General features: G+C 42.5%; 1 protein-coding gene across 12 annotated transcripts in view; it reads left to right on the top strand.

Annotated features, from left to right (window-relative positions):
• Nucleotides 1-16,929, top strand: part of RASGRP3 (RAS guanyl releasing protein 3) — a 102,749-nt gene extending 85,820 nt beyond the window's left edge. For 10 of the 12 annotated variants that reach the window (XM_045827832.1, XM_045827828.1, XM_045827831.1 and 7 more), the window contains 6 exons: nucleotides 388-503; nucleotides 2,803-2,950; nucleotides 7,258-7,294; nucleotides 9,552-9,677; nucleotides 10,214-10,555; nucleotides 14,742-16,929. In XM_045827832.1, the coding sequence (XP_045683788.1) occupies nucleotides 388-503; nucleotides 2,803-2,950; nucleotides 7,258-7,294; nucleotides 9,552-9,677; nucleotides 10,214-10,555; nucleotides 14,742-14,878 (906 nt within the window). In that variant the 3' untranslated portion in view covers nucleotides 14,879-16,929. Of the gene's footprint in view, nucleotides 1-387; nucleotides 504-2,802; nucleotides 2,951-7,257; nucleotides 7,295-9,551; nucleotides 9,678-10,213; nucleotides 10,579-14,741 lie in introns of all 12 variants that reach the window. The other 2 variants (XM_045827837.1, XM_045827836.1) reach the window with 1 other exon arrangement.
• Nucleotides 16,930-25,602: the final 8,673 nt, after the last annotated feature.

The following is a 25,602-nucleotide window of genomic DNA, read 5'->3' as shown; positions in this document are numbered from 1 at the left end:
ACAGCTAAAAAAATCAGCCAGGCCAAGAAAAAAATAAAAGTGTGCTTCGTTTTGAGATAATTTCACATTTTATAGCTTCATTTTCTATTGGCATGGTGATATTAGCATTTGTGAACATACCAAGCCTAACTCCCAGGGGTCTCAGTTTAGACCTCCTTTTCTCCAGGAAACCTTTTTAAAGCTGCCTTCCCAGCAGAACTGTTTTTATCGTTAGCATTGCACTTAACCTTGTGATACCAGAGAGGCTCTTGATTTTGCTGTCTTCCACAGGGTTCTGAGTCCCTCAATAGAAAGAATAATACGCTAGTTGTCATTGCTGTCCGAGTAACAAGCTCAGAGTTTGACCTGTACGTGGCCATTCAATAAATATGTGTCTTTCCTTTGCAGTCTGTGTTTAGAAACTATGACCATGACCATGATGGGTACATCTCCCAGGAGGACTTTGAAAGTATAGCTGCCAATTTTCCCTTCTTGGATTCCTTCTGTGTGCTGGACAAAGACCAGTAAGTTTCAGTTTGTTATATTTTAATGCAACTGCCCTGAAGCAGAAAGTTATTCTCAGAGGAGGGCAAGGAAACTGTTGATTTACATCTTGACAGCTTCCATCCCAGTGCGTTGGCGAGTCTTACTTTTCACTGAATTTTTTTCTTGGTGACCGTGAACGTTACTGGCTGGATGGAATCACAGCACAGACCACATCGTCAGTGCTGAGTGCCAGTGCCCACTTGCAAATGAACCCAGCTCTCCATTTCCCACTCATTTCTACTGCTTAGCTAGTGCATCAAACCTGACACCTCCATCAAAACGAGGAGAGGAGAAGTGGTGTTGGAGCTAGTGTGGTGCAGTATTCAGCGTCAGTGAACCTGCAGGCAGTCTTCAAACTCACGAAGAAAGTAAGATTTTTCTTTTTGATTACTTACAGGCCTTCATGAGAGCAGGTTGTGGCTGCACAGAATCCGGGAGTATCTGTGCCTGTTTTTTTTCTTTGCCAGCTCAAATGCTGTCTTGATAAAGAAAAAAAGTATATTTCTCTTTTTCCTCAAATAATCCTTGAGAAATTAAACAAGTTTAGAGGCTAAAGCCCAGCCATTAAAAAATGATTAAACATAATTGCCAAGAAAGCCTGACATTCATAATTTGATTAATTTTTAACTGTATAAGATTAGTTTGCCATTTAAAAATCATTTATAATGAAATGCTGGATTTTCTAGGTGTAATGTCCAAATATATCACATTAAAATCCTCTCATATTTTTGTTGGTGTAAGAATTAAAAAAAAATTAAATCTGTGATTTATTCAACACACCAAGGACAGCCTTGGTAATATATTATAAATGTCTCAAAACCTTAATTCATCTTATATGTATAGAATATAGAGTACCTTTTAAATGAATTAAATTATTAGTAACATAAACCTCTTTCACAGAATATAATTTAAGTGACCTGCAAACTGCCCACTTTTCCCCTTCATTTGTTTCTATGAGGGGCATGTACACAGAATATGAACTTAAAATCACTTTCCAGTCTTTATTTCTTTTCTCTGTTGGTGTTTTAGATGGAACTGAGGTTGCCCAGCAGATATATATATATATATATATATATATATATATATATATATATATATAAAATATACATATATTTTTTAACAATGAAGGTTTGAAGTATCCATAGCTTACATGATTTCTTTGGTCGGATAGTCAGATGTGGTGGTTTTGAGAGGAGAGTGGACCATCCAGGAAGAGATTCTAGAAAGTCTCTGAAGGTGCGGCACCAAGATTCAGAAGAACAGTCACGGCTAGAGATGCGGAGCGGGAAGTCCTCAGTCCAGGGGCGTAAGCTGGAGTCCCAGACATGTTAGCCAACGTGGGGCCTGAGGAATGCAACTCTGGGGGCTCCTCTCCCTGACATGGAGAAGCTAAAAGGGAGAAGTGGATCCTGCAGGAGAGCCAGAGGAGAGGATCCCGAGAGAAGAGGAAGACCAGGGAAGCACAGGGGCCCGAGGAGGAGACAGTGCCGCAGAGGAGGCAGCCGGCCCTTGTGTCACATGCAGCGGGCCAGTCGACAGGCTCAAGGAATGAATGAGAAAAGGCTCCTGAGGATGTCTTTGGGACATCCTCAACAGAACGGTGGGGTTAGGGACCTGACTGTATGGAGTAAAGAGTAACGGAAGGAATGGAAACAATGTCTGATGAATGTTCTTTTTGAGAACTTTTGGTGTAGGAGAAGAAAGAGGGAAAAGACGAGTGTTGGCAATGGCAGCAGGACCGAGGAAGATATTTTTAGGAGGGAGGTCCTGAGTGTTTTTGTAGAGGAAGAGTGGGTGAAGAGAGGGAGCACAACCTGGGAGGCTGGAGCTTGGGGGATGGGAGCATGACCTCCTCTGACACAGGGTGACTCCAAGAGAGGATTACCGGTGGCAGCGGCCTGGATGACATCATACTGCATAAATCTGAGGATGGTGGGTCCAGTGATCAGTTTTCTGCGTTCCTCTAGCCATCTGATACTTGCAAACTCTATTGCAAGGCAAGAGCTAGGAAGAAGATAGATGTCCTTCTAGAAGCTCCTGTCTGGTAATAAAGGAGACTTACTGTGCACTGGACACACACACACACACACACACCTGCCTACTAAGAAAGCCTTTGCACTCCAAGCCCATGAAAGGTCCTCCTTTAGGATGTAACACAAGTGGACCTTCCGCACCTGCTTTTGGCCGCAGGTGTTTGGGAGGTAAATGATTCAAGAGTGGCAACCGCTTTGCAATATGGTATTCAACGATCCTTCCCTTCTTTGATTCTCTCCACAGGGATGGCCTAATTAGCAAAGACGAAATGATGGCTTACTTCCTGAGAGCCAAGTCCCAGCTACATTGTAAGATGGGACCAGGATTTGTCCATAATTTTCAGGAGATGACCTATCTCAAGCCAACCTTCTGCGAACACTGTGCAGGATTCGTAAGTCTGTCTTCTGTCGTTCTCTCCTGTCGGCAGTCATTCCTGCAGCATTCTGAGAAGGCAGGGAAACGAAGCACTGAGCAGAATGCATTGACTGCCTTAGATCAGAACTCACACAGGATGGCTCCCTGAAAATAACAATTAAATTACAAACAAAAGCAAGATCTGCAGGTTGCATTATGTTCTTTCTAGGAATGCAGGGCTAGTGCAGACAGGCAAGGTGGGTGAGCCTGTTAACTCGAGTGAGCAATTTCTCAAGGAAACGTTTCACCCAATGAGCCGTGGTATTCCTCACGTATACTCAGAAGCGGTACAATTAAGGAGAGTACTCATCCTAGACAGTTCCTCCCAATTCTTATTTCATATGATACCCATCACTAGAAATCCATCATGGCATGGCTCAGTAATTCATAAGTCAAAAAGGAAACAAATCTTTTTGGAGAGAAGATGGATATAATAATAAATAACATTTATTTGACACACCACAGGCTGTTAATCGGGATTAATTACACTAATGTCTATGGAAGTGTCATGGGCATTTTACTCTTCTCATTTGCCTGGGAAGGTCCAGAGGTCCAGAGAGGATAACCCAAGTTTCCCAGGATTGTGCAGCCAATAGTGACCGGAGCAAGGACTCAAAGGCAGGTGTCCTGACTCTGAATCCTCTGCTCTACCCACACCACTGCAACAAACAACGATTGCACACTTTATTTCCCCACATTTGATCATTCTTTGGAAACTAAGGTCAGCTTCGGTCCTGGTATTAAACAAAGACTATTGGGCCCTGGACATCTTCTAGTTGACACCCAAGTTACAATAAGGTGAAGAGCGTGGTACTCTAGGTGAGGGTGGCCCGGAAGCCGAGTGAATATAACTAACTACTCCTCTGCAAGATGCCAGAGCTCAGTTGTGTGAGCTTCATGCAGTGGTCATGTCCCACCGTTGAATCCTATTGCATTCACTGCTGATAGTATATGCTACTAGTAAGTCACTGTTCCCCATCCCATTCTTGAAGGGGGCCCCAAAGGCAGGAGTTTGTTTTTAAGCACACCCCTCTGGCAGTGGTTAAATGAGAGCCAGTGGTTACCCCCAAGGGGTCCCAGCAGCAGATGTGGGCAAGGGGCAAGGCAGGCCTCGCCAGCTCTCTTCACCCACCCCAGGGGAGGGGAGCTGCTTCTATCAGCTTCACCTCTGGGGCTGCATTACATGACCCCTTTGTCAGAAAGCAAATCTCTCCTTTTCCATGGTTCTGTCTTCTGAAGGGAATTTCTGCATGTATCTAGACCTGAAAATGCTGAAGTAGGATGAGGCCGCGTGTAGCCCTCTACTGCAGAGTGGGGCCAGTGAACCTGTTAGGCTGTGGTACAGCCAGCCGGAAGTCAGGCCGAGATACCTGTCTTTCAGTGTGCTGTGAGCCTGGAAGGCCGTTAGCAAGTCTCAGGAGCTCATCTCTGCTCTCAGGGCCTTCCACAGGTCTCTCCCTTTCACGGAGGTGCCTGCTCTACAGAAGCACAAGGTTGTGTTTGTGGGGAGCCTCCATGCTCTTCTGCCCAGCTCATCAGAGCAGATTTGCTGGCACTAGGTTCTTAATGCAGCTCTGACAAGGTAGAAAACGCTGGGCTTGGAGTCTGGAACCCTGGCTTTGAATCTCAGTGCTGCCCCATATATTAACTCTTTGTCCTTGATCAAGTTATCCACCATCTCTCTATATTTCTATCAATAAAGGGGGTTAACACTTACTTGTCATGTTGTTATGATGATTAAATGATATAAGACATATTGCATGTCACATAGCTCAGTGTGAATATTTCTGTTTTTTTAGTGTTCCTTGATACTTTTGGAGTTTAATGGAAATTAACTCAAAGTTTTAATGGCCTTTTAAAAAAATATGTATGTATTTAATCATTGATATACTCTGATTTGATCTTTACTCACAAACATTTTAAAAAGTCCATTGGTTTCAAAGGCATTTATAAATATAACTCTTTAGATATGTCACTGAAAGGCATTGTAGGGGAATGCAAGGAACCATTTTTCAGTTCCTGGACTACCTACTTTTGAAATAAATTCCATTTTAAAGATAAGGAAGACAGACACTACTTGAAATACATTTATTTTAAAATTAGAATTTCAGAGCTGAAAGAGTTTTGCTAATTCCCTTATTTGAAGGTCTGGAGAAGTTCAGTGACTTCCCTAAGGTCACATGGATCTTTAGCAGCAGGTCTGTGACTCATATCCAGGTCTCCTGACTCCCCAGCCCAGTGCTCCTTATACCACAATCTATCTCTCCAAATGTTACAGCTGCCCGGGGCGTCCCATCAAAGGACTGTAGGAAGTACTCCTGCACACATGTTTACACGAGGCCACCCTCTCCTGACCTTGGCTAGCAGCCTCTTCCTGCCCAGCGTTGTCTCCTAGTTATTAAGTAAGCCTTTGCAAGCAATGCCCTGGCTTCCCCTCCTGAGAAGACTCATGTTCGACCATATCTTTTTCAGCAGTTCCTGCCACTATGCTAATAATGTGCCATATCTGGGTATTAGGATGCTTCCTAAACCTTACCTTTGCTTGTCCTAGATCAGTGGCTTTTGCTCACACTCACAGCACTTGGGAGTATGACTTCCTGTCTTTATCTCAAGTGACACCTTCTTCTTGCCCTAGTTACTAGCTTTGAGACTTTGCCAAGTGACTCCACTGCTCTGTACCTCAGTCTCCCCACCTGAAAAAGCGATGAAATTGCTATTTCCTATCCCATGAGGATATTGTGAGGATTAAGTGAGTTAATACACACCGAGAGCTTAAAACTGTGCTTCTCCCATAGCAAAAGTTGAATAAACCTTAGCTATCAGTGTTATTATTCTTAGTACTATTACCAAGCACTCAACGAAGAAACAATTTATCACTACAAAGGTTCCCAGACATGGGACCTTCCAAATCATTTAATTTCCTGGATCATCACACTTACTTATTATTAAAAAAAGAAGAAGAAGAAGCAAACAAGATGATCTTGAAGGTCCTTGTGGCTCTGACATGATGTCACCGCCCTGACCACCCACTTCCCTTGGCTGCATCGTCCCCTCCCGCCCTCATCCTCTCATCCTAGGCACTTGAGGCCTTGCTTCCAGGCAATTGTCTTAATAATCTTTCTTGTCCCCAAGGTAATGTATTGCCCTGTCTCAGGAGGCATTTGCATCCTATTACTATATTTTGAAGAACCAAATAACTTTGAAGTCTCGAAGGAATCTCTCTTCTCTGGGGGAGTTTTATAAGAAGGAGGACAAGGAGCAGCCTTTACAATGCCCCTGAGTCGCTTTATGTTGGCAGCTACTTATTCTTTTCCTCCGGCCATAATGCCCACACTCAGGGTGTGCTCCCCTACAGGGCATTGTGAATGACACCTCCATCAGCCCCAGTAGGCCACTAGACCTGTGTCTGTCAAAATTATTTTATTAGGTAGACACCAGCCACCTAACCTAAGCATTAAAAGGGTAGGAGTGGAGCTTCTCCAGCTTGAGCTAAGTCCATTTGATTCACCCATACTCTGTGTTTAGGTGCCCCGGGTACCCACATGTAAGCGCTGTGAAAGGCATGAGAAAGGATGTGGGAAGGCCCCTTCTTCACCAAGTTTCCATTGTGTCACGAGGGCAAAGACACCACCACCAGGACGATGTGCCTGAACTGCCTGGGCAAATGCCCTCACATCTCTCCAGAGACATTTGTCACTTCCTACATCCTACTTCCTCCTTGGTTGCTGGGGTCTCAGCCTTTTCTGCATCCCCTGCAAGCCCTGGCACAGGCCACAACACTGAGCAAAGGTGGACAGTGAATACACAAATGAAGGCTAGATCCTTTCCTCTTCCATATTCTTTCCAAGGACTAGTGCTACTCAAAAAATAACCCAGAAAAATATAAATGCTTTAGTGGGAAGTACACTGCTTAGGTTGCTTAATTTCCTGTAGTGGGCACCAAGAGCAGTGTGTGATTAAAAATAAAACCAAAGAGACACTCTCCCCCATAAATTTTGCTGAGAGGGCATGATGCTAAACTACAATAAATGCACCCACGTCAGCTTCCCATCCCAGCTCCCATTTGGCTCCCAGATGGAAAAGGGAAGCAAAATTCCTGTTATCACCCCAGCTGGAATGGGCTGGGGAGGGCTCTTCTATCTGACAGGAAGGGTGTCAGGAGCAGCTACATCCTGTTTGTGCTCCCTGAGTCATCAGCTTCCCAGGGCTTCCTTCTTCCATGGCCTTGTTTTCTTTCCAGAGTTTTCTTCAGATTCCCTGACATCCCTTTGTCTTTTGTTACAGCTCTGGGGAATAATCAAGCAAGGATACAAATGCAAAGGTAAGTGAATGTTACTGTGTTAACATTTTTAAACACGACGTTGGGGACAAAAATGAAATTTGACGAAACTGCAAAACTCTTGGTATCATGAAGAAGCTGGGTCTTTTGGGCCACTGGCAACTGAAGAGTTAGTATGTTCAGGAAAGGACTCCCTGAGGTTTTGAGAGCCCGGACTGGATTTTCACAGCTTGTTAGACAAGGAAGCAAACCACCTCTATCAGCCTGCATACGTCTAGCTCCCCTCTCTAAGATGTTGTGCTAAGAATCATCAACACCCAGATGAGGTGGGAATTCTGAAGTGGGACAGGCCAAACTCAAATGCTGTATTACGAGAACTTTATCCTTCGGGGACACACACACACACTTCCTTCTGTAATACGTATGCATTGCTGTCGCTCTCACATGGCTATTCCTTTCTCTACCAAGTCACAGATGATGATGAGAAAAGAGGAGGAAACTTACAACACTTTTGTCCTTTTTTTAAAAAAGATTTTATTCATTTATTTCTAGAGAGGGAAGGGAGGGAGATAGAGAGAGAGAGAGAAACATCAATATGCAGTTGCTGGGGGTCATGGCCTGCAACCCAGACATGTACCCTGACTGGGAATCGAACCTGTGACATTTTGGTTCGCAGCCCGCGCTCAATCCACCGAGCTACGCCAGCCAGAGTACTTTTGTCCCTTTCAATGAATTCATTTATCTAGGTTCCCCATTTAATTAAAATGTATAAACAACTAAATAAATACATATGTGATGAATGCAATACACATGCTAATTACTAGGCATTTAGATCTGTGTTGCTATTTGTACATATGAGATTATTACACATTGTTGATAGTTGATCTAAGAAATTGCTGAATATACAGACTCTTTCTACTGGTGCTTTTAAGATCTGATAATGCTCGTGAAAAATATGATAAAACTACAGAAAATGCCTTCAGATTAACATTGGTCCCTTGTGATGCCCTTTGTTCCCCAGCCGCCTTTCAGTATTCGGCCCTCATTTTGCAGGAATAGAACACTTTCCTGAATCTCAATGAGAGCTACCTTTTAGTGCCCAAAACTAAATCCTTCCCATTAGTTCTTTGTATCAGTATCTTAGTCTAACTCGGATTTTTACTTTCAAGCAACAGACACTATAATATCTTATTGCCCATTAATTTTATCTTGGTTTCTTTCCCTTGTACCTTAAAAGACACACACACATACACACACAAGTTATGAAGATGTATAACAATTAAACTCTTGGATCATCTTTGTACATACGGTATTTTCTCTTCAAGGTGAAGAGAGTAAAAAACCTAAAATAGACTTGAACTAATATATTACAACTTGATCTTCCTATGATGTCATTACAAGACCATTTGAAACAACACCATCTGGGAGAAAATAGGTGTTGGAAACCATTAGATCCTCTGATGATAAGAGAGAAATATACTCTTTAAAATGATCATATCTGCTCAAGGAATCTAAGGGAAATGTGGGACTCTCATCAGACAAAACAATTATGTGGCTATCTTCCAAAGTGGCCAGAATTTTCTACGCCCAGTAGCAATTAACATTCTACTCTTTAAAGTAAAACATCCTAGTGGGAAACTTCATAGAATCGCTGTGTGCCATTTCAAAGCCACAGTGAAATCTGGAACATATCTATTGAGCATATGCCCACCTTACTTTCTGTTTCTATGCAAAGCAAGGGGGCAGAAGATATAATCACATGCCCTGGAAAAGGTGTTGTGAAATGGAGAATGCAGACCAAGACTGAATGGAGGGACACCTCGCTGTAAATGATCAGCCTCAGCAGTTGGTCCTGGGGGAAACCAGAAGCTGAGGCTTCTCATCCTCCTTCTGGCCCAGGGAGCCTGTTTGTGGGGAATCCATCTGGGCCTGGGAGAGAACCCGGGACCCACGTGACTTGCATTTAGTTTGGGGCAAGGACAGCTCTCCACTCAGCTGAGCCCATGCTTGTTGGCTCCCCAGCACGTCAACGAATTGTGTAGAGGAAGAAGCCGAAGAAATGTAAGAGAACTTTAGGAACTCCAGGAACACAAGAGAGTCCCACTGGCCCTTTTCCAGCCCCTAGACACACCCTGTGGGCCTGGGCCAGCCTCTGAGACTCAATACAGAATTTAGGATGGGGGAGGGGAGGGGGAAGGGGAGGGGTGGGCAAACCGCTCAAGGGCCACTCTGGAAATCTGGTCAGCACCAAAGGCTCTTGGTTCACACTAATCATTTGTGATACTCTGGGACTTTTCAGACTGTGGAGCCAATTGTCACAAGCAGTGTAAAGACCTCCTGGTTCTGGCCTGCAGGAGATTTGCCCGGGCTCCCTCCGTGGGCAGTGGCAATGGGTCGCTGCCCGGAAGTCCCTCATTGCCCCCAGGTAATGTCCTCTACTTTCTTCCTGACCATGATTTCGTCTGGGTTCTGGATCTCATCCTTGTCAGAGTCATCATGAACACCAAGGCATTCCTCAGGGTAGACGGCAGGGCTTTTCCCTCGAGTTGCCTTCACTCCTCTCTGCTTTCAGGTTGCACCAGCATGCAACTCACCTGCCGCCAGTTTCATTCTGTCTCTGGTCTGTTGCTCTGGGACCTTACCTGTGGGACTCCTGTTGTTTGCACCAACTTTTGATGTATTTTTTAAGATTTTATTTCTTTATTTTTAGAAAGAGGAGGAGGGCGAAAGAGAGGGAGAGAACATTGATGTGAGAGAGAAACATCGATTGGTTGTCTCTTGCAGGTGCCCCAACTGGGGACCAAACCTGCAACCCAGGCACGTGCCCTGACTGGGAATCAAATTGGCAACCTTTCACTTTGTGGGATGAAGCCCTATCGATTGTGCCACACTGGTCAGGGTTGATGGTGTGCTATAAAGCAGTCAGATGCCGAATAATCTCAATAATCTTTCCCTCTCCAGTGCAGGATGAGGTGTTCGAGTTCCCTGGTGTCACTGCTGGACACCAAGACCTGGACAGCAGAGCCATCACACTGGTTACGGGCTCTTCTCGCAAGATCTCCGTGAGGCTGCAGCGGGCCACCACCAGCCAGGCCACCCAGACCGAGCCTGTATGGTCAGAGGCTGGCTGGGGGGACTCAGGGTCCCACACCTTCCCCAAAATGAGATCCAAGTTCCATGACAAAGCAGCAAAGGACAAAGGCTTCGCCAAGTGGGAAAATGAAAAGCCCAGGGTACAAGCTGGCGTGGATGTTGTTGACCGGGGCACCGAGTTTGAATCTGACCAGGATGAAGCAGACATGGGTGAGACCCGACAGGATGGTGAGGTCAGTGCTGGGTCCGGCCACAAATGAAATCAGGACAGAAGCTGACAGGGGCTCAGATGAGTGTTACAGCGAGTCCTGGAGCCAGCCTGGTAGCTTTGAAAGTAGAATGGTTGGGAATCAAGACATACCACTTTTTTAGTTTTGCCACTGGCTAGTTATGTGACCCTGGGCAAAACCATTTCTTCTCTTTGCAGCTCAGTTTCATCCATCATAAAATTAAACTGGATAAGTTCTAAAATCTAGTGAAAGTGGCCTTGTCAGGGTGCTGAAATGATGTGTCGAGGACCCATTGCCTGTTGTGTGCATTCATTACACCAGTGTACTGTACTGATCTGCTTAGTTCTCCAAGTTAGAATCAGGAGGCAGTGGACTCACAGGACTGGTAGGAAAAGGAAAGTTGGAAACTCTTACCCCTATTCAAAAAGAGGCTCTGACAGCCTTGTGGAGAAGGGAGTGGCGAGAATCAGAGACACGGGGACCTCGAGGTTCTATAAGCCAGACTCTGCCTCCACGCAAAAATTCCACTCTATCATCCAAAGCAAATTGGGAAGCATATGGAATTTGTTAGAACAAGCTGAAAATATAAATTGATTCAAGATGGACGTAGATGCATTTATTAGTCAACAGTTCATAGTGTATGAAGAAAAAAGATTCAGGGAAATTGGTGTCATATTCCTAACCTTCAAAGCAATGTCATGGAGGGCAGCCATTGTCTCCCTACTGAATCAGTCTCATAAACCCAATATTGGGTTAGGCAGAGATCCTCCTGGATCCAGCCAGTGCTTTTTATTCTTACGGGTGGTCCTGCACATTCCACATGCTTCAGGAGACCTAAACACTCGGTCTCCACAGTTTCCCATGATGAGAAAAACTAATGATCTTTAACCAAAATTCCTCTCCTTCCTTCGTCATTGAAAACAATTAATAAGGAGGACGCACATCATCTTTGGTCAGATGAGGTTTATTGCAAGTTCCTGCTGAGCCATCTTTTTCCCTTTCTTACAAGACCAACTTTTAAAAACAACTTTATCAAGATATAATTTACATACTGTCAAGTGTACCCATTTAAAGTCTATAGTTCCGTGGTTTCTAATATATTTACAATGTTGCACAACCATCACTGTGACTGAAGTTTAGAACATTCTGTCATTCTAAAGAATCCCCCTGTGCCCACCGGCACTCACTTTTCATCTCCCCCACCTGCCCTAGCTCTAGGCAACCAACTCATCTACTTCTTGTACCTATAGATTTGCAATACCAACTTTATATTTAACGTTCTTCCTGCCAACCATCCAGGCAAGCATTTCAGTGCTACCCACTGCTTCTTTTAATTGTCTAACATAGTTCAAGCCGGGAATATAAAGATGAATAAGAAAGCTTTAGGATTTGATGACAGAAGAAGACATCCTAGGGCAATGGATCTTATTGTACGGTCTAAAAAGAGCTTCAGGGAGCTCATGACAGCCCATTATCTTTTGTGTGAAATTATATATGGACGTCTGCTCATCTGGAGGGAGAGTGTCTTAAGGGGTTCTGCACACCAAAAAGATCAAGGAATCACTGTGTTACATTTTTCATCTGATGCCTGAAATTGTGCTAGTCACCCCAAGTGCCACCTCAGCCTACAGAGGCCATTTCTGTGAGCAACGTGGCTGTCATTGAAATCTCGGAAAAAGAGCTTCTATGGGTAGAGTAACAGGATGCCCAGCCAGAGCTCTGATGGTGCCCACCTCATGGACCATCTTTGAATTCAGACAAGTACCTGTGTTTGTTGAACAAACAGTGGAACTAGCCATGAGCCCACTTCTGTTGACTAGCAATGTTGAAGTTACTTAAACCTTGCCCTGGCTTAGGAGAAATTCACAGGCTATCGGTGTGGGGAGGCTGCTGCCATGGGTAAGATTTCCTGATCTTTAATCCCTATAAAGAAATAAAAACAAAGACCTGTTTAACATTTTATTTAATTCTCTAAAAATTGGAACTTTATACTCAGGTGTTCCCTTACCCTTTCAATCTTCTGATCTCATAAGTCAAAGAGATGGTTTTCTGACCACTGGTACTTAATTTCATTTGCGGTAATTAAAGAAGACAGTATGTTCTTACGTAAAATGCATATGACATATAATCTTACCCTCATCCAAATCAGCAAATGAGGAGACACCCTTGTTTAGAGAAAAGGCAAGCAGGAAAAAATGTGACAAAATTACAACAAGAGTTAAAAATGTAGACAAAGGACTTTTCAAATTTAAGAGTTTTTCTGCCAGGCAAGATCAGTGAATGGCTTTAGGAGAAATGATCTACACATTTACTATTTAGGTTCAGATCATGTTTATGAGTCCTATACATAAAGATAAACAAAGAAGGCAGTTGGGTTTGTATATTTCCTTCAGTGGAGTTCCAGCATTTACATTCATTTTATTTTTTTTAAGATTTTATTTATTTTTATTTTTCGATAGAGGAGAAGGGAAGGAGAAAGAGAGGGAGAGAAGCATCAATGTGTGGTTGCCTCTCGCACACCCCTTACTGGGGACCTGGCCTGCAACCCAGGCATGTACCCTGACTGGGAATCGAACCAGTGACCTCTTGGTTTGTAGGCCAGTCCTCGATCCACTGAGGCACACCAGTCAGGGAAATATTCATTTTTAAAATATAAGGGCAGAAACATTTTCTGTGATGGTGGATATCCTTTCGCCAGTGATCACTGAGCCCATGGATGGCAAGAACAGGTCAAGATCATTCTCTTGGCAGTAAGAATGTGTATATTTTTTTTACAATGCTTCTCTGCTTTTATTATCTTCTGCTAACTTAAAATAATAACAAATTTAGAAGGGCTAGGAAGTGCTGGACTAAACAGAGTTAAATAGGTTTATCTATACAAGGTCTGTCTAGAAGGTATCCAGCCACATCATATGAAAAATAGAGGCATTTATTGAAGAAGATGCAAGATACAAGAAACATTGTACATAGGACAATGATGCCTCAGTCAGTCTCCTTCAAAGTAGGCACCTTGGGATCTCACACAGTTCTTCCAATTGCCATCAGCTGCTCCATTGTGTTTTCCTGAATTTCATCGACAGTCTAAAATCTTTTCCCTTTCAAAGGTGACTTCAGTTTTGGGAAAAGTAAGAAGTCACAGGGCACCAAATCTGGGCTGTAGGAGGCTCTGTCACCTGAGTAAACTGATGTTTTGCCAAAATTCTCTGCATGAGATGTGATGCATGAGTGAGCACATTGTTGCGATAAAGCAGCCAATCACCAGTTGCCCATAGCTTTGGCCTTCTGCATCATCCAAATAGTTGCCACGGAGGAATGTTCGAACTTAACATAAAATTTGATGCAGATTTGTTGCTCTACTTGCTCAGTCATTTTGAATGTGATGGCCACAGTACACATGCTCACTCAATGGTGTCTACTGCCCCAACTGACTAGTACAGTGAAGTCGTCATTGTTCATGCATGCACATTCCAGTCCACGCCCCCTGGCTGCCGGTTTACATTTGTCATGCAAACCCTTCTCGTTATATTAACAATGGCTGGACTTTTTCCAGACAGCCCTTATATATACCTATATATACTAGTATAGATATATATCTCTTTCCCCTATAAATTTTCTCAGTGTCCTTATACTAATTTATATTATGAATTTCTAAGAGGGGAACCTCAACAATGGGTATTGGAAGAACCAATGCTTTGTGGAACACCCTCTAAGGAGAAATACAGTAAGCATCCTCATTGGACTTTATATGGGAGTCTTTAAGATTTCATGTATCAGGTGCATATGATGTTTTAATGGCCTCTAAATCTTTTCTTTAAACATTTTATTTATTTTTAGAGAGAAGGGAAGGGAGGGAGAAAGAGAGGGAGAGAAACATTGATATGTGAGAGAAACATCCATCCGTTGCCTCTCACATGCCCCCAACTGGGGACCTGGCCTGCAACCCAGGTATATGCCCTGACTGGGAATTGAAACAGCAACCTCTTAGTTTGCAGGCTGGCACTCAGTCCACTGAGCCACACCAGCCAGGGCACACCTTCTAAATCTTGAGAGTACAGGTACTAATCATTTGAGATGTTCCCTCAAATAAACCACATGCTAGAAACATTCCTTTTTTGCCATTGTTAAATGAGATGCAACTGTACAACAGGTTCTGATTCATATTGCAGGATGGCTGACTTCAGCGGAGGACACCAAAGGCGTTTGGAGCAGCAAGATGAAAACTCAAAACAGTCCAACTCTCAGGAAGTTACCTGAAAAGATATCTGGACATTTACTGCCTTATGACACCGTGGGATCTCCCTGATTGGACTGTGGGACAGAAGCTCTACCCTATGAACTATTTATTTCCTTGTCCTCTGCCCCTGGTCAGGTGCCGTGAACTGTGTTATGTAGTAGGTGGGTTTCTCATGTATCTCTTTCTGGAGCCATTCATATACGGGTGAAATGAAAGCTTTTGTGCATGTACTTGACACTTATTCTCTAAACTCAGGCTTTGCTTTTTTTGTGAAAATATTATTTCAGTATTTTTATATACTGTTTTTTTTTTGGGGAAGTGTTTAATGAGGAGTTGATTTTGAGGATTTATTTGTGGGGTTTTTGGATGGGACCAGGACTTAACATTTTCTTGAGGGACAAGGACGCTCTTCAGATCCTGGAATGCAGTGATTCTTGTAATGAGGATCTGTTGCAAGAAGAAGCTGTTTACATTGTTTTTGTAACATGGTTGCTATTAGGATGTGTAATAAGCCACTCATTTATATATCACATTAGTCTTACCAATTTCACATCACTAAGAAGCTCTGACACAGCCATGAAAACTCTCCTAATATTTATAATGGCCATAAATTATAAATATTATAATTTGAAAATTAACTATCCTTGTCCTACCTGATATGGATTAGTCATTTTTCTTAGAACTTTTATTGAGACTGCTATTGGCGCTCTTCCTCCTGGGAGCGTGCCCACACCTTGCTTCCCTCTCAGGCGCGCAACTCCTAAACTCTAAGGTCCCCCCACAAGACTCGCAACCAAGGGAGCAGTGGGCAGCAGCAGCTGGTCTAGGGCTACCCCCTTGACCCTGTCTGCTAAGCCCCGTTTCCTCTGACTCTCCAGTGAGCCGAAGCAGCCCTGCCTAGGCTCAGTTCTTTCCTGTAACGTTCCTAGAGTGCCAAAGCAGCCCGGCGTGGGCTCTCTCCCGTTGCTTCTTCTGTCCTAAGCCCTTCATGGTTTCCCTGTCCCCAGCTTTAACAAATGTATTAAAAAAAAAAAATTCTGCAATTAAGAAATGTGAGTAACAATTAAAAAAATCAATTCAAGTTGTTGGAAATAAAATTTAGAAGAAAGAAAAACCACGTAGTGAAATGAAAAACAACCAGTAATTTTTAAAAACTCAAAATAGTTTTAAGAATTTTGTTGGTTAACAAAGAAAAATTTTGGTTGTGAAAGAAAACTCTTGTGTTCTTCCTAAGAAATTGCCACCCATAACTCAGAAGTCATAGAAAGCAAATAATCACAAACCACCTTTGATTAATATTTCATTAAAAAACTTAAAGGATCCATATTTTCAATATCTCCCTCTGACCCCAAAATAGCTACACATGGGCCTGTTTGTTGCATGATGAGAAGAAAGAGAACTTGGTTCAAGACATTCAGAAGTAGAGATGGGATTGTGCCTGTGGGTGAGGACAATGACCTTCTACTAAGTGACCGGTCAGAAAGTATACCCAAGGAGGTGCACTGGTGTGCATTTGGGAGTTTGAGTGTATATATTCCATCTAAGACTGAATTCACTTCTACTTGGGGCCGTCACCTCAGTAAAGAAATGCCCTCCTTTTCTCCTTTACCCAGTTGAGGACATTTCTGCTCAGCAAACGTTTGTTGAGCGTCTGCTCCAGGCAGGTCCTGTGCTGGATGCACAAGGACCAGCAGTGCTTGCTTGACCTCTGCCCTCAGAAGGTGAGAGCCTGAAGGCGTGTGAGCAAGATGGCTGCTTAAAATACAGTTTCCCATTTGCTAGGACTGACTTCATCGTGTGACTCGGAGATCGATTAGCAGAGAGACTGCAAATTCAAGGAAGCTGTTAGTGGAGGGAGCTGTGATTAAGCCAGGTCCTAAGAGCGCTCACCATGTGGAAGCACGTCAGAAGGCAACCAGCCACCCCCAAGTGCTGGTTCTATGCATATACATTGTCTATTCCTCTTCATAAATGCAATGAACATACATGTTAATAAAATTAAAAACAGAAACTGGCAACTTAAGTACAAACAACCTTTCTTGTGTGTGTGTGTGTGTGTGTTTTTAATTTAAGAAAATTCAGAAAGAAACTTCTTAAATGTTGGACTGTTCCTTTCAAAGCAATTATCACTTGCTGCTCAGTATGGGTTATTTTCGAGTTTTCACATATAAGAATTTTATATTGTCAGCCTTCTTGTGACAAAGATACTAAATTACCTTGAATAAAAAAACAAACAAAAAAGAAGATAAACATTATAATGTCCACATTTTGTGCACATTATACATGGGATTATTATGCCCATTATTATACCCATGTATAATATGCACATTCTTATTTTTTCCTCAAATATTTGGGCAAAAAGTGTGCATTATACATGGCAAAATACAGTACATCTGTGTATGTGTATGTAAATATGTATATTACAATACTATTATTTGAGGAAATTTGAGTCTATGAATAACTTTATAACTTTGATTATACCATTTAAAAATTTTTTTCACATATTTTTATTGTTTTTTTAAATTTTATTTAAATTGTTGTTGCAGTACAATTTTCTATCTTTTACTCCTATCCCAACCCACCCACCCAGCCCTCCCCTCCTTCCTCCCATTTCCACCCGCCCCTAGTTTTTATCCATGTGTCCTTTATGCTTGTTCCTGTAAACCCTTCCCCTTTTCCCCTGAAATTCCCCTGACATATTTTTATTGTTGTTCAAGTATAGTTGTCTCCATTTTCCCACAATACTCCCCTTCACCCCAGCCATCCCACTTCCCACCCTTGATCCTACTCCTCTTTGGCTTTGTCCGTGTGTCCTTTATACTTGATCCTGAAAACCTTTCCCCCTCTTTCCCCCCATTATCCCCTCCCACTTCCCCTCTGGTTACTGTCAGTTTGTTCTTAATTTCAATGTCTCTAGTTATATATTGCTTCCCTGTTTGTTTTGTTGATTAGGTTCCACTGATAGGTGAGATCATATGGTGTTTGTCTTTCACTGTCTGGCTTATTTCACTCAGCATAATGCTCTCCAGATCCATCAATCCATCCATGCTGTTGCAAAAAGCAGGAGCTCCTTCTTTATTTCTGCTATGTAGTATTCCATCATGTAAATGTACCATAGATTTTAGATCCATTCATTTACTGATGGGCACTTAGATTGCTTCCAGCATTTTGCTATTACAAATTGTGCTGCTACAAACATTGGGATGCCTAGGTTCTTTTGAATTGGTGTTTCAGGATTCTTAGGGTATAGTCCCAGGGCAGGGTATAGTCTTCTTGATGAATTCTTCCCTTGAGTAGTATGAAGTGTCCTTCTGGGTCTCTTTGTATGGTCCTTGTTTTGAAGTCTATTTTGTCTGATATGAGTATTGCTGTCCCAGCTTCTTTTTCCTGTCCATTACTTGGAATATTTTTTTCCAGTCCTTCACTTTCAGTCTGTGTAGGTCTTTTGTTCTGAGGTGGGTCTCTTGTAGGCAGCATATGTGTGGGTCATGTTTTCTTATCCATTCAGCTACTCTATGTCTTTTGATTGGGGCATTTAATCCATTTAAGTTTAAGGCTATTATTGATAAGTACTTATTCATTGCCATTTTTCTGTACCTGTGTTTCTCTCTCTCACTCTTTTTTTCCTCTTTTCTTAAAGCAGGCCCTTTAGCATCTCTTGCAGAGTTGGTTTGGTGGTGGTGTATTCTTTGAGGCTTCTTTTGTCCAGGAAGCTCCCTATTTGGCCTTCCATTTTAATTGAGAGCCTTGCTGAATAAAGTAGTCTTGGTTGCAGGCCTCTGGTTTTCATTACTTGGAATATTTCTTGCATTACCTTCTGGCTTGGAGCATTTCCATTGAAAAGTCAGCTGCTAGCCTTATTGGGCTCCCTTGTATGTTACGTCCTGTTTCTCCCTTGCTTCCTTCAAGATTCTCTCTTTGTCATGGAATTTTGCCATTTTAATTATGATGTGTCTTGAAGTGGGCCTCTTTGGGTTCCTCTTGATTGGGACTACCTGTGTTTCCTGGATTTGTGTGACTTTTTGTCTCATCAAATTAGGGAAGTTTTCCATCATTACTTTTTCAAACAGGTTTTCTATCCCTTGCTCTTCTTCTCCTTCTGGTATCCCTATTATACAGATATTATTCCATTTCATGTTGTCCAGCAGTTCCCTTAACATCTTTTTGTTCTTTCTGAGTCTCTTTTCCTTTTTTTGCTCTTTCTGGGTGCTTTTTTTCTACTTTGTCCTCCAGCTTGTTGATTCAAACCTCTGCTTCATCTAGCCTGTTTTTGATTCCTTCTACTGTGTTCTTCAGTTTAGAAATTATATTCTTCATTTCTTCTTGGCCCTTGTTGATACTTTCTATTTCCTTTTTCATGTTGATATAGTTTGCAGTAAGTTCCTCATAGTTTCCCTGTAGTTTTTGGTAATTCTCTGTGAGCTCATTGAGCTTCCTTATAACCATTGCTTCAAACTCAATATTTGATAGTTTACTTGCCTCTATTTCATTTAGCATTCTTTCTGAGGCTTCCTCCTTTCATTTGGGGTTTCTTGTCTTCCCATTGTTTGTGAGACTTTTCTTGTTAGCCTCTGCTTCTTCAATTGATCTGTTCTGACTGCCTGGGTTAATGGTGTGAACTTCTATGGTAGGAGACCTGTGATATTAGGTGGTGCAGTCCCCTTCATCTCCTGAACTTGATGCTCTTGGGATGCCATTTATATTGGCTCTCTGGATGTAATTGGGTTCTGATTGTTGTTGGGTAGGTCTTTGTAGGTCTTTGGTGGGTCCTTCCCTCCAGCTGGTTGGCCAAAGGTCACTCCACCCACCGCATCTTGTTTGCTGTTGTGCAGGTGCTGCGAGAAGAAAACCACAAAGCCCAGGGAACAAACCCACAGCGGCAAAAATATCCCCCCACCCCTGCAATCTCAGTATCAACAGCAAATGAACTAGTATTAATAAGGGTGTACAGAGATTAAGACTATTATAAGAAAGGAGAGAAATAAACTATAATATAAATTCTGGTGACTTAATATGCACAAACTTGCTGGACAAGAAATGAATGTTAAAAAGCTATGCAGGGAAGAAGATATCACCAATCATGGAGAAGACCACAGTGGATTTCGTCTTGGTAGCCTCTAGTATTTACCATTATTTTTGTTTTCTGGATCTGCCTCTGGTGATGTCAGATGTTGACCCCACCAACCTAGGCAGCCTGCTCTGAGACTGCCAGGGATCCACTGTCTATAGTTGTCTCCTTCAGTTGTTAATCTAGTCACTCTGCAATCCGCAGTCAATCTTAAACCCCATAGGTTAGGGCAGAATCCCTCCTGGGGCTGGAGCTGTTGCTTCCCCCCAGGCTGCTGCTGCTCAGAGGGGAGTGGTCTGCCTGAGTAGGATGGCTGCTGCTGTGTGGGTGTCAGCTCAGCACCAGGATCCTGGTGGCCACCTCTGTCAGTTCTCTCCCCAAAGCTTCTGTCCCCAGTCTCTCCTCAAGCATTTCTGGTCCACTCTGCACCCCCTTTGCCAGGGATACTGTCGATGGCTGTCTCTTTCAGTTGTTAATCTAGTCATTCCGCACTCAGCATTCAGGCTTAAGCACCAGAGAGCCAGGGCAGTCTCTCCTGGGGCGGGGCTGCCGCTGGGGAGGGGAGTGGTCAGCCTGACCAAGATGGCTGCCGCCATTTGGGGGAGGACTCAGCACCGGGATCCCAGCAGCTACTCTCTCAGCTGTCTCCCCAAAGTTCCATCCCCAGTCTCTCTTCAGGCGTCTCCAGCCCACTCCGTCCCCGCCTTTGCCGGAACCCCGGGTAAGTGGCAGCACATGAAAATCTGTGCATTTATCCATTAAGCGGCTTTCTGCATCTCCAGCCAACTGTCTCTGGCAGGGAGCAACCCTGCTGCTGTTCGCCATCACTTGTTTTCTGTGTACTTTTTGGGCTCTGATGTTCTAGGCCGGGGATCCCAGCTTAGGGTTTAGACCCGATTCTTCTCAAGGGGATCCAGCGGGCCACTTAATTATCCCTCTGGTGCTGCCACCTGTGGGCGCCCGGCCAGCCCTCTCGAGTATCCACTGTACTCCTTACCAGTCGGTTAGTACTGAAGCTGATGCTTCTGTCTGTCCAAGGTTGTAAGGCTTCTCTCTTGCTATTGTTCAGTTGTTTGTTCTGGGTAATTTCTCCACAATTGAGTTTTAATTCCAGATTGGCCCTGGGAGGAGGTTAGTGTGGCTGCCACTCACTCCTCTGCCATCTTGCCGATGTCTGATTATATCATTTACTCATGACAATGTTAACTGTGATATCCTATAATCAGTAAAATAAACAAAATAGGCAAACTCATGATGGAGCAGAGATACATTCCTCCAGAACTCCCTTTTGTGGTTTTGATCACTGTTACCTTTTAGGTGAAAAGCAAAAACAAAACTCTTGACAGTGACTATCATTAGGTACCAGGAGGGGATATGTTAGAGGATGCAATTGAGCCTTCACTGAAAGATGTACAAATTGGGTTGTTGCTGCTTTTTTAGATCTGTCTAAACCAGAGGGTGGCCCTAATTGGTATTTGAGCAATTTAAGTTGAGTGACTGTCTCCCAAATTAATAATGTTCCCAGATTTCTGTGGTAAGAGTCTCCAAAGGCACAGGAGTTTGCTATTAGTAATACAGGACTCCTGCAGAAGGGAGCTGTTATTGATGGTAGGAGTATAGTGTTCCTAAGGTAAACACATTGATTTTGCCAAAGTATATGAGACTCTAGAATGACTGAGGAGAAATTTCAAATGAGATCACAATATACCTTTGGCGTGCAATCCGCAGCCAGATTTAAATCCCACTTTTGTCTCTTAGAGTCATGAGATCCTGGCCAAGTCAATGTATACCAATTTGAGCCTCAATTTCATTATTTAAAAAAAAATATCTCACCACCTTCCTCAGCTTCTTCATAGAGTTGTTATAAAGACCAAGTCAAGTCAAACTATATTATGTAAAAGTACATTGTAAAGACCTTTTAAGTGAATATTATTTTGCAATTAAGCAGGATTCTTCTCCAAAACTGTCTTTAAGCTCTCAGACTCTGTGTGTTGTATGGCTGTGTACTTTGGAGGCTTTAAATACATTTAAATAAAATTTGTGTCAATAGGGCTTCTTTAAACAAAGAAGTATCAAAGAAAAATAGTCCAGTGTGTAGAGTTAGTTCTGGTCCGTTTGCTAACATCAGTTATTCTTGCTGTTAGAAAATAGCGGAGCAAGAGAAAGAAACCAAATGGGTAAAAAGTAAAATCAGTTTTAAAAAAATAGGGCAAAATATAAGTCTGGTTAAGAGTCTGTCACTTGAAAAAACTTAGTGTACTACAGGGAGACAATAAGAAAACAAAATTAACTTTTAACATAAAAGCATGTCATTTGTTTTACAACCATTCAAGGTGGTAATGACAGGAAACCCTGGAATTTAGGCTCATCAGGAAATAGCTTTCTCCAGCTGCATCCAAACCAGCTTGCTGAAGTCTATCAAGTACTTGGACCACAAACAAAAATATTTTCTTTTTAAAATGTTAATGGCCAGCATGCTGGAATTCACATTTAGTGACTTGCAGTTTATATATAATAGCATAAGGAAAGCTTTGCGAAGGCAGCTGGACTGAGCACTTCAAAAATAAAATGTCATAAAAACTGGAAAAAGGAGGGGAGGAATGGTTTTGGATCTGATAAAACATTAACCAAATGAAACACAACCATCAAATGCAATGTTGTAAGCCTTGAATGGATTTTGGATGGGAAAATAAACAAAGGTGACACTTTGGAGGAGGAATGGGGGAAATCTAAATATGGACTACGTATTAAATGATATATTGAATGTTAATTCGCTTCCATTGATAGTGATTTATTGGTTATTCAGGAGAGTGTATTTTTAGGAGATGCTTGCTAGTGCAGTTACGGATGAAGTATCAATATCTGTACTTTCAAATGGTTGTTAAAGAAAGTTTTTGCATAGAGAGATAAAGCATATGTGGCAACATGGACAGTTCTGAATACAGGTAAAGGGTACATGATATTTGTTGTAGTATTTTTAAAACTCTTCTTAAGGTTTGTAGTTAAAAAGGAAAGTTGGGGAAAGAGAAATCATTACTTTTTTTTCTGATTGGAAATCATTTAAAAAGCAAAATGAGAATAAAAACAAAACCAATTCCATCTGCAGAGAAACTAGGGGGGGTCTGAAGCCCCAGGCCGAACAGAGGGAAACTGACCCAGAGCACCACAGACTGCTCAGGGAGGCGGGCAGGCGGACATGGAGGGAAGTTGCTGCAGTAGAGAGGGGTTCGCTGGCTGCAATACAACTGACAAAAAACATGCGGTGGCCACAGTCACCCTTCTCACAGCAAAGGGGCACACTCTGAAGTGCCTGTCTTCAGTCCTCTGTTTACAACAGAAGGAATGAAGATCCCAGCTGGCGGTGGCCCTTTCTTCCTGGCCCTGGTGTGGTTCTGAGAAGCAGAAGAGTCAGAACACACAGACAGGGAACATTTGTAAGAAGTGATCTGTCTCTAGGATAGTAGAGTGCCAGAGTCTTTTTGATGGGGGGCGGGGGGGACCCTACAGTTGCGAATCCTGCCAAAATGTAAAGGTTAGTGCGTAAGATTAATTTCATCTGTCTTAGACACTACCCTGGCTCCTTTCCTAAATGAGCTTCCCACAGATTTTGGATAAAAGTTCAAAATTAGAGTTAAGACAAAACAAAAACCCAGGGCATATCAGAGAGAAAAAAAAAACGAACACTTAGACGAATGTCAGGCCTCTCACCAGAAAAGAAAAACCCAACCAACCAACCACCGTTACTGAACTTAACCCAAACTGTTTCTCCAAGAAATGAATTTGTCTACTTATTTAATCCACAGAAGCCATGAGAATAATAAGTACTTATTGTTTTAAGTAATACTGAACACTGTGCCATCCTAATACCCTGGCATCTTTCTTCTTCCTCACTTAATCTCATTACACTACAATTACCTGTTTCTGACTTGGCCACTGCCCGAGAAAACAATGCCAAAGGCACTCGTGTTTGCTGAACCGAGCTGCAGGGCCTTTTTCTTCTTCTTAAGAAAAGTAGAACGTAACTTAACAAACACTGGTCATTGAAATCCTTTTTTTTTTTTTCCAAGACTTTCCCTCCAATTTCTATGGAACATAGAGAAACATTCTCTACTTCCACCGATGGCTTCTTCATTTACATGTAGAGGACAATGGATGATTTACTGTGCAAGTTCTTGTGCCAATAGTTATGTTTATGAAATCTTTTAAGAAATCCTCACCCAGGGATGTTTTTATAGACTTTACAGAAAAAAAAACACTGATCAGTACCACCCCCCCGCCCCCCACACACACACCCTGACTGGGGATCGGACCTGCCACCTAGGTATGTGCCCTGACCAGGTACTGAACCCACCTTTTTGAGTACGGGATGATGATCCCATTAAGCAACCTGGACAGGGCACAACTTTCACCCACACAATTTTGCCAACTAAGTACAATAAAAGATTCTCCTATTTGAAAAAACCTAGAATTAGATTCAGACCTCTGGCCAAGATGGAGGCATAGGTAGATAGACTTTGCCTCCTCACACAACCAAAAGGACAACAAATTTAAAAACAACAACAAAAATAACCAGAACTGCCAGGAAATCGAACTGTATGGAAATCTGACAACCAAGGAGTTAAAGAACAACATTCATCCAGACTGTGCCACAATGAAAGCAGCAATGTGGGCTGCCCCGCCCTGGAAAATACCTAAGGCCCCACCCCTTATTATGTAACAGGCACGCCAAGACAAAATATGGCCCAAATAGAAGAACAGGTCAAGGCTCCAAAAACAGAACTAAGCAATGAAGAGATAGCCAACCTATTAGATGCAGAGTTCAAAACACTGGTAATCAGGATGCTCACAGAAATGGTTGGATATGGTTGCAAAACAGAGAAAGTGAAGGCTATGCAGTAAAATAAAGCAAAATATACAGGGAACCAACAGTGAAGGGAAGGAGACCGGGACTCAAGTCAATACTTTGGACCAGAAGGAAGAAATACATATTCAACCAGAACAGAATGAAGAAACAAGAATTAAGAAAATGAGGCTTAGGAACCTCTGGGACAACTTTAAACATTCCAACATCTAAACCATAGGGGTGACAGAAGGAGAAGAGGAAGACCAAGAAATCAAAAGCTTATTTGAAGAAATAATGAAAGAAAACTTCCCCAATCTGGCAAAGGAAACAGACTTCCAGGAAGCCCAGGAAGCCCATAGGGTTCCAAAGAAGTTGGACCCAAGGAGGAACACACCAAGGCACATCATAAGTACTTTTCCCAAGATTAAAGATCAGGAGAGAATCTTAAAAGCAGCAAGAGAAGAGGAGACAGTTATCTCCAGAGGAGTTCCCATAAAGTTGTCAGCTGATTTCTCAAAAGAAACTTTGCAGGCAAGAAGAGGCTGGAAAGAAGTATTCAAACTCATGAAAGGCCAAGGACCTACATCCAAAATGACTCTATCCAGTAAAGCTATCCTTTAAAATGGAAAGGAAGATAAAGTGCTTCCCAGATAAGGTCAAGTTAAAGGAGTTCACTTATTATATGAAATGTTAAAGGGATTTATCTAAGAAAAAGATTGAAAAAATATGAGCAGTAAAATGACCACACACTCAGAAGTATCAACAACTGAACTTAAAAACAAAAACAAAGCAAACTAGAACAGAACAGAATCACAGAAATGGAGATCACATGGAGGGTTGTCAGTGGGGAGAGGGAAAAGGCACAGGGAATAAGAAGCATAA

Source organism: Phyllostomus hastatus, unplaced genomic scaffold (genome assembly GCF_019186645.2).
Source record: "Phyllostomus hastatus isolate PE091 unplaced genomic scaffold, TTU_PhHast_1.1 phas_scaffold_78, whole genome shotgun sequence".
Lineage (NCBI taxonomy): Eukaryota > Metazoa > Chordata > Mammalia > Chiroptera > Phyllostomidae > Phyllostomus > Phyllostomus hastatus.
Note: the sequence above shows the minus strand (reverse complement) of the source record. Positions and strands in the feature narration are given on the sequence as shown.